We start from the raw sequence: 9,472 nt of genomic DNA, 5'->3' as shown, positions 1-9,472 counted from the left end.
CCATAACATTTTCCTGAGATGTTGATTTATGACAAACAATTTGAAAATTAGTCAGATTTAAATGATAAAAAAATGTTATTATATTTCCATAAGAGTCATCATTTTATCAGTAAATTAATGTCAGAGAAGTTGTCATGGTTAAACCTCCAAACATTTGGTATTTTGGTAACTGTGACATGTATGGTGTCAGAAATTCATTAAAATATAATGTCCACTACAGTGGACAAAAGTCTATTCATGGGTTCCAGGAGGATATGATAATGATTCAGTATCACGTTAAAGTTCAGTATGATTTCAATGTGAATGATATTAAATATCATAGTGTTCTATTAAAAAAAAAAAATTACCACCATGATACTGACACAGCACTTTTGTAAAGCAATCCACCAGATGATAGAGACAGCCTTATAAATATCTGATACCATGACCATCGATTTTGCTCAGTTCACCTTATTAGCAAACAAATTACTTCCTACAGACAAGTTCTTATTTAGAGGAAATTACAATGGTAATAAAATGCATTTTGCTACATTAGAATCAATTTAGACAAGTATCCCTCATATTGTATCTATTATCCACTTTGGTGTCCTCGAGTGTCTTTTTTCTGAAACTAATGACTGCATGTGGATTTAAACAACAACATTTTGGAAAAGTTATCCTTGGTTTTATTCTCAAAAATATCAGAACGGAAGGGAGAACAAACAAAAAGCAAACATTTACAAAAAGTCTACACTGTAAACAAGCCTAAAACAGACTCAACATTTGAACAATCGTACAGACATGACCCCATTTAACCAAGATCTGACACCACCTTTTTTTACATCTAGGGGGAAAAAAAAGGCACAACTTGGTAAATGCATAATAGAAAGAGAATTTACAGGAGGAGTCTGCCTATTCTGAACAAGTGTTGTGCAAAGTGTCTGGCGATACATTCATTATATTACAGAAATCAGCAGGTTATGGGGGCACAACGCAACCATAACTCCAAACACAATGCAAAAAAAAAAAAAAAAGAAAAGAAAAGACATCTAAATGAGGTAGAAATTTGACCAGCATAAAGTTTTTATGTTTAGATACGCTGCGTGCATACACACAAAAGTCCATTCTTTCACTAAGAATGCATGGCTACGATCTCTAAACATGTCCCCACAACAATCAATACACATTTGGGTAGTAAACCATGACTTTCCTGGAATAAGAATGACTGCTGACTCCTTTTGGGACGAGATATGCATGCCTGCTCAGCACATGGGTATAAAATGCATGGAAAACGGCAAATTTACAGAATTCTAAAACTCAGTGGATCCTAAAACGGCAGCAAGCAAGCAAATGATATCTGAATGATGGGTCCAAGAAACAAAGTTCACAGAATAAATGGCAAAAGCTTGGTTTATATCAGATCTTAGCAGAATGACGAAAAATAAAGTGCAAGGAATGATTAGGCATTTCAGTATTATACCGGCCTTTTTAACTCCTATCAAAGGTCTCAAATGAAAGCGACTCAATGCAATATTTGATAAGGACCACTGAAAGCAAGAAAACATTTCTCCAATTAAATCACTTTCAAAATAAATGAATAGGCTACAGCTAAATGCAAAAATACAACATATTTTGTTCTAAACAAAAGATGAAATCCAAAAGGCTTTTATTACAATCCTGTGGTGTCTTTTGTGATGGGGGAGAAAAAAAAAAAAAAAAAAAGATGGAGAAAGGGGAAAATAAAACAATTCCAAGACAGGCACTTAGCGAAATTTTTGGTATTAAGCGCAGATAGAAACTATGAGAATAAAAAAAAATTCGTAATAACTTAGTGAAATCCAGTTTCAAAACAAACATCTATACTATAACTACTCACTACTCAATGAAACTGTAGATTCAGTAGATTGTGTGGAATGGTCAATTAATTACATTTTTCTAGGCACGAATTCCACAAACACATTTGCTGTATGGCATCTATGCCACGGATGTCATTTTGTGACTAATGACTTTAAATCGAACGCAACTAAGAACAGGACCATGAGAAGCCAAGCAGAGATGAACAAGATGTTAACTGTTAAAACATTGAGATCTCTGGTCACCTGTGGCAGAGATCCTCCTGAGGGTCATAGAGCTGAGCACAATGTAACTCAAAAGAGTGTCCTATCACTAATGAGACTGCTCCAGAATAAAGCTATTTCAAGTAAGACTTACATTCAACTTCTAGAAACAAAACTGACAAAATACCCGCATATATTAATAGAGAGAGAAAGGGGAAGAAGAAAAAAAACTACAGTAGTTAGATCAGATTCAATTAGAAGTAATCGCTAGCATGTAAGGGTCCAAAAAGGAAGGCATGGCCCATTTTAGGGTATAGGCTCATTTAACAAGGGTATGCAAATTTGCAACTTCTTAAAAGCAATCTTACACACATGAATTGATTGTACCAACTAAGGACTGAATTAATAAATAGCCCAGTTCCTAACATCTCAGCAGGCTCATAAGCACAACGCAGACTGTCGATTGGGAACATTTGTCTGTAGTCCTTTCACTTTCTAATTCACTTTACCCTCCTCCATAAAATGTGGAAACTTTGCTAGGCTTTCAGAGCCATTCTTTTCCATTTCTGCAACTGTGCCAGGGATGCCCGCTTGAGAGGACTCCATCTTGGTTATTCCCCCAGTAGAGCCCACTAAAGGACCTCCAGCAAGACTTCCTGGTAGAGGGATGCCGCCATTTTGGATGACTGAAATCTCATTGGTCTTCATGGTCAGCCCATTTGTGAAGGCAGCAGCGTACTGGTTCCACACCGATGGGTCAAAATTAATCGGTGGGGGAATCAAATCCTTTGGGGGAGGCAGCATGTCTGGTATCATCTTGGATTCGGTGCCCATGGCCATCAAAGCCATCGGGTTATCCAATGAGAGGCGCTGACCTCGCCTTGCTGTATTATTCCACATGTGCGTCCCAACATGCACCTGTAAAACATAAGAGTTCATGAGATTTACTGCGGTATACACAAGGCATTTGATTTTCAATTAATTCACTTAAAAAGCCTAAAGTCAAAGCAAAAGACAGCGTTACCTTAAGGTTTCCCTTTGTTGTGAAAGCCCTGCCACAAATTGTGCACCCGAACGGCTTCTCGCCCGTGTGTGTACGTTCATGGATTTGCAGGGCACTGGCAGATGAAAAGTTTTTCCCACACATGTTGCAGAGATGTTGCTTGGTGGACCGACGGGGAGCATTAGAAGTAGAAGGAGGAGTAGCAGCTCCTTGAGGCAGCTGGGAGCTGTACAGACTGTGGGCACCCATGGGAGTCTCAGGAGGGATCTGCATCTCCAGTTTGACCAGACTTGGAGGCACCCTCATGAACGGTAACTGACTAGAACCTAAGAGAGAACAAATTTATTAGTTTGGCAAAACATCAGTACCAAAGTTAAGCACGTTGAAATTAACAAAACCTACCATAGTCGCCATTGGAGAAGGAGAAGCCCGGCTCCTCTTTGATGGGTTTTGGAGCAAAACTTGATGTCAAGTCCAGTGCTCCGTTGTTTTCACTAAAATCTTGAGGTGCATCAGAGTCTGGTCTGGATTTAACACCATCGTCTGGGTTTGTGTATTCTGGGGATTTTGACGGACCATTACTCAGGAGACCGTCTATAGGGGACAAAGAGTGAAAGGACACAGAATCTGACACACCCGGACTGCGGCCATTCTTGTAATCCGTTTCCCCAGATCCTGAAGGGGAATCTTTCAGCCCGCTATCGCTCTCTGAAGCAGTGCTGCTTTGCCGTTGAAGGTTCAGTGCAGAAGTAAGGCTCTTCATGTGGTTCTCCAGGGCAGCGATGCCTGTAAACATAGATGGTGGACCTTGGGGAGCCTGATCTTCTTTGTCGTTGGGCTGGGGCTCTATAGAGTTGTTCAGCTTCTCCTGATTGTCCAAATCCAAGTCTTGTTCTTCCATACTCTCTTCATGCCCAGTGGAGTCAATGTTCTTATCCTCAGTCATACTTGCATCCAGTGCTTCAGGACTTTCAAACTGACTCTCTGGCAAAGGTGTGTTGGGAATCTGGCCGCCCATGTGCATACGAATATGCTGCTGGAGGACGACTGCGTTGGTGAACTTCTTATGACAAATTGGGCAAGAGTGTTGCATCTTAAGAGGAGTGTTGGCCCTATGAACGCCATAATGAGCTTTAAGGTTGCCCTTGGTGGAGAAAGCCCTGCCACATATTTTGCATTTGTATGGTCGCTCACCAGTGTGTGTGCGGTAATGCATTTTGAGGGAACTTTGGCAGCTCAGCACTCGGTGGCAAATAACACATTCATTAGGGTCATTTGTCCTCTTGTCCAAGCCATCCACCATTTGCTGAAGTTTTGCAGTACCAGAGCCGTTTTCACCAGATAGACTGTTACCATTTAGGTGGTGAAATCCAGCCAGCGCATCCGAGGAATCTTTGCTCTGATCCAATCCCGCCATCTCCTGACCGAACATGCTGGAAGAAATGGATGCACCATCACTGCCAGATGAAGAAGGCCTCTGGGAGTAGATGTCCCCACCTACTGGAATATCAAATGAGGGCTTGAATGCTTGGAGCACTGGTGGATGGAGACTTGTCGAAGGAATCCCCAGCACTGGTTTGGTGTCATTAAAATTATTTTCCTCCATGGGGGGCAAAGACATGCCATAAGGAATGCCATTGTTTGTTGGTATATTGTCCAGGTGTTCTGGTACAGGATGTGGATTCATCTTAATGTGTGGGTATTTTTCTTTGTGCCTCTGGAAATGCACTTTGAGGTTTCCTTTAGTTGTGAAACGGTTTCCACAGATGTTACATTTATAGGGCCTTTCGCCAGTGTGTGAGCGCAAGTGGATTTGTAGAGCGCTGTCATTTCCAAATGTTTTACCACAGAACTTGCATTTGTGCTTGAGCATGTGTTCGCCAGAGACCATTTTTGACTCAGGCATCACAGGGACCTTATTTTTCGCTTTTTTAGAGGAATCCATGCTTGCTGCAAGGCTATTAAAGGGACTCTGTAATCCCATGACCCCTGGAGATTGCGGAAGCAGCGCTGGAAGTCGGCTAGCTAAATCAGGGAGTCCTTTAATGTCTGCTTTTAAGGGCATTGAGCCCAAACCTCCAGCGAGGGATGTGGGGATGGTGGCGGATTGAGGTAGTTTTGCTTGCTTCAAGGCTTCCAAGGACAAGTTCTGGGAGCCCGTGCGTTTGCCAATGAGGGCAGCTGCAGCTGAGAGCTGCTGGGATAAATGTGCACCCAGTGCTTTCAGTGGATCCACAGCAGCGCCTACTGCAGAGTGGAGACTTTGAGGTGCCATCATTGCCACCTGGATTCGTATCTGCTCAGTTAGCTGAATCTGCTGCAGTTGCTGCTGCTGGAGACTGACCAGCTGCTCCAAGATCATGGGGATTGCAAGAAGGGCATCTTGGTGTGGTTGCGGGGGTGGAGACTTCTGATTGGCTGAATTGGATGAGTGTTGTGTTACAGCGACTTTGGTAGCAGGCATGGACTCGAGAGTCACATTAGAGTCTTGCATTTTGGAAGATGCCGAGTACCTCATGTCTGGACTGCCAGACACATCTTGATTGTGATTTGAGGGATCATCCTGGTTGAGCATGATCTCTCCTTCCATCATTTCATCAGACTCCGAGCTATGCTTTGAATGCAAATTACTGGTAGACTTATCGCCGTGATCACCCAGGAAATTACCCGGAGAGTGCTGGGAGAACTCAGAGGGCACTTCACTCCGATCACCATCTTTCATGATCACTACCTGCTGACTCTTGGTGCAGTTTCTCTCATGTTCAAGAAACTCGGCCTCATCGAAGAACTCAGCGCAACATTTGTCGCAAACCCTGGTCTCCTCTGATCGTCGCCTCTTAGCCTCATTGCCATTTTCCTCACTTTGACCGCTGTGCAAGATCCCTGCAGGAAAAAAAAGAAGAAAAAAAAAAAGTTGAAGACATGAGTTATTTTTAATAATTCGCTGTAAATAAGGAAAACAATTATAATGTTAACAGTACTCCCTACTAATTAAAGTTTTACAGAGAAGTCTATTTCTATTTAGCATTTATACTCTGAAATCACAAATTAAGTGGCACATTTGGATTTGTTAATTTGCATAACAGATGCTTAACATTGAGAAACTCTTATTAGATAAACTCAAGTTGCTATTATAAGCAGTCACAAACAACTTTTCAGTTATGCAGTCCCACCAGACGATGGCAGCATTTACAGCATGAAATCCAAAGCTTACTAGAAAATGTTTACCAATAAAATGAGGTTAACCAGCACTTAAAAACTTCTCCTTCCTCCAACAGATTTTCCATTTCTCAATCAAACAAAATGCATATGGCTCATAAACACAGCATATGCTTAACTGATGTTCAAGTAATTAACATACAAATGTTGTTAGGCAGCCCTAATACTGAATTATAAAAGAATGCTGATAACAGTCTAAAAGGAGCCAGTCGGTAATTTGTATAGCAGAAAAAGCCAGGAAAATTAAATTAGGCTACAGCACCATTAGGGAGGTCATTTTAACAGAGCCATTGTTAAATGCAAATTTCATCATCTCTCATGAATGGGAAAGACCACCTGTTAACATTCTGACAGCGAAACTGGACATGTTAATTGTTCACCAAACAACTTAAAGGGATAGCTCACCCAAAAATGAAAATTCTGTCATCATTTACTAACCCTAAAGTTGTTCCAAACCTGTATGAATTTCTTTCTTCAGTTGAACACAAAAGATATTTTGTGCATTAACAAACAATTGATGGACCCATTTAACTTACTATACTATGGTTTGGTTACCAACATTCTTCAAAATATATTTTGTGTTCAGCAAAAGAAAGAAACTCATACAGGTTTGAACAACTTGGGGTGAGTAAATGACATCATTTTCATTTTTGGGTGAACCATCCCTTTAAATGTTCAAAAAAAAAAGTGCATTTCTCTCAGAGCTAGCAGATAACCACACACCTCTAACCAACAGAAGTTTGATTAAAAAAAAAGTTTGATAAGAGGATCCACTTTCAAAAACTGGATAAAAAGCCATAGTCTTGATTGCATGTTATTTTTTTTTTTTTTAAAGCAGTGGAGGTACAATCAAACGCTAAAAGGACTTGATTTAAACAAATTGTGTCGAAAATTAATCGTTTAGGGTTGAACGGATCAATTGAACTGCACATTAAATCAGCTCACCACAAGGGGGCGTTTGATCAATGTACAAGGGATACAATGTCTTTACTGATAGTGTTATACTGATTGTACCTTAACTGAGAGAGAATTCCACATGCAATATTGTACAACTCAACTGGCTGAGATTAAAGTCAACTTTAAACAAACAGAACAAATAAAGCCCAATCAGCCTTAGTCAATATACAATTAAACACATCTATACCATCTTTACTCTTAGAATAACCACATTTCGGTATGTCATGCAAGTTAGTCATGTAGATGTGGTTTACATTTACACCCCCATTGCAACACAACTTCATTTCCATCCCCCATCCACATCTCCATATGCGACCAAAAGAAACTGTGGGGGATTTATTGCTTTGTGGTCAAGCATGTTCGCGACTCACATTTCATGCCGACCTGTTGAGCACCTTTGTTTAACAGTGGTCAGTGATACCAGTACGTCACATCAAATATTAAAACACATGAGCATAGTCTGAAATATACACGTACATTTATCCGCCAGTCATACAGCTGATCGAAGTAACAACCAAAACAAAAAAACAAAACAAAAAAAACACAAACCATAGGCTATTTTTTATATTTCATCCATAGCATATTCTCTCAATAGCCAATCTACAATAGACACCCATCAAAACGCAACACTAAATACGTGAAAACAAGAAGCCGCTGACTCGCAGAATATAAAACGCACAAAGTCGATAAATATTAGCGATTTAGTAAATACATTAGACTAGCACAAAAAAAAAAAAAAATTAACCAACAAACTAAAGAAAAATAAATCAAACTACGCCTTTTCTTCACCTGAATTGAACCGCGTCGGTCGCCAAAGTTAGTTTACACATTTATAACGAATTTGATGTATACAGCAACTTTTTAGTTGATTTGGCCATTCATAAAACCAGTCAATTTAAAGGCTTGTGATCCCATTTACGCCGAAGTACATAATTCAGATTATGAAATTAAACACATAACGTACAGTACACGAACTCAAAAATATAAACAAAGTTCCCACTACTTTTTGTCGCTTCAGACTTACCATTTTCTGTCGAAGCGGGCTCGTCTGAATTGATATGCTGTGGTTTGGACTGCTTGCGCCGCGACATGGTAACCTACAACCATCAGGGGCGAATAGTAAGACTATTTAGTCCCTCTCCTTTAGAAATTCTCCAGGTTGGGGGAAATTAGCCCCTCGAGTAGAAATGCGCATGTCAAAGTAATTATTATTATCAATAATGCATTGCGATTTATCATGCTCTTCTGACAGCTGATTGGCTCCGGTCCAAAGTGCTCGCGCATTATTCAAATGAGGCTTCATTGATGAGAAATGCAGAGTCGAGAGAAAGGGGGAGGAGATGTGTGTGTGTGTGTGTGTGTGTGTGTGTGTGTGTGTGTGTGTGTGTGTGTGTGTGTGTGTTAGAGAAAGAGAGAGAGAGAGATAGAGAGAGGGAGGGAAGGAAAACGCGCAAGCGGGGACAATAATTTTTAAAAGAACAACTAGTATATGAATCTTAATGTCTGAATGATTTTATATTAAATTGTATTATTGTTTTAGATATTTATATGGATATTTGGGTGTCTCATCACTTTGTGAATTTATATACTATTATATATGTATTATTAAATCATAAAATTTCTGATTGTATTTTCAGTTTTTTACAATATCATATGGATCTTAATGCCTGAATGATTTTATATTTTACATTCATATTGTATTATCATGTATATGGATCTTTGGGTGTCTCACTTTATGAATTAATATCCTAATATAAGTAATACAAGTTGTTTTGCACTAGATAATGTAGATGAATTTCCTCTATTCGAAATGAAGCCAACATTAACATTTATTTACAGTGTACATGAAGACAAATCTGGTCGTGCCTTTTCACTCTGTGATTTAAATATGGAAATTGCAACTGACATTAAGCCCTCATCACATTAAACACAAAGATCTGCCTGTCTCAGTGTACTGATAGTGTAATGTACAAATAAAGAGCAGACAAGTAAATACATGCAAATGTAAAAGGAGAAATGAGGAAAAAAACTGCAGTTGTTTAGTTCATTCAAATACAGTATGTAAAGCAATTGTCTCACCTTACGAGAAAACACATGGATATATTAGTTAAGAAACAATATATTTTGTGTGGGTGTGCATTATGACATTTTTATTTAAATATTCAATAACTTTAAAATATGATATATATATACTGTATATATATATATATATATATAGTGCTAATCGATTAATCACATCTAACATAAAAGTTTTTGT

General features: G+C 39.2%; 1 protein-coding gene across 1 annotated transcript; it reads right to left on the bottom strand.

The window, feature by feature from the left end:
* Positions 1 to 646: 646 nt before the first annotated feature.
* sall4 (spalt-like transcription factor 4) lies at positions 647 to 8,401 on the bottom strand. The gene is made up of 4 exons (XM_081386330.1): positions 8,240 to 8,401; positions 3,442 to 5,922; positions 3,061 to 3,365; positions 647 to 2,954 (listed from the first exon to the last, which is right to left on the bottom strand). Exons 1-4 carry the CDS (start codon positions 8,304 to 8,306, stop codon positions 2,532 to 2,534), a joined length of 3,276 nt encoding a protein of 1,091 aa, XP_081242456.1. The 5' UTR covers positions 8,307 to 8,401; the 3' UTR covers positions 647 to 2,531.
* Positions 8,402 to 9,472: the final 1,071 nt, after the last annotated feature.

This window comes from Scardinius erythrophthalmus (assembly GCF_964197995.2).
Source record: "Scardinius erythrophthalmus genome assembly, chromosome: 15".
Taxonomy (NCBI): domain Eukaryota; kingdom Metazoa; phylum Chordata; class Actinopteri; order Cypriniformes; family Leuciscidae; genus Scardinius; species Scardinius erythrophthalmus.
This window is presented reverse-complemented; position numbering and strand designations above follow the sequence as displayed.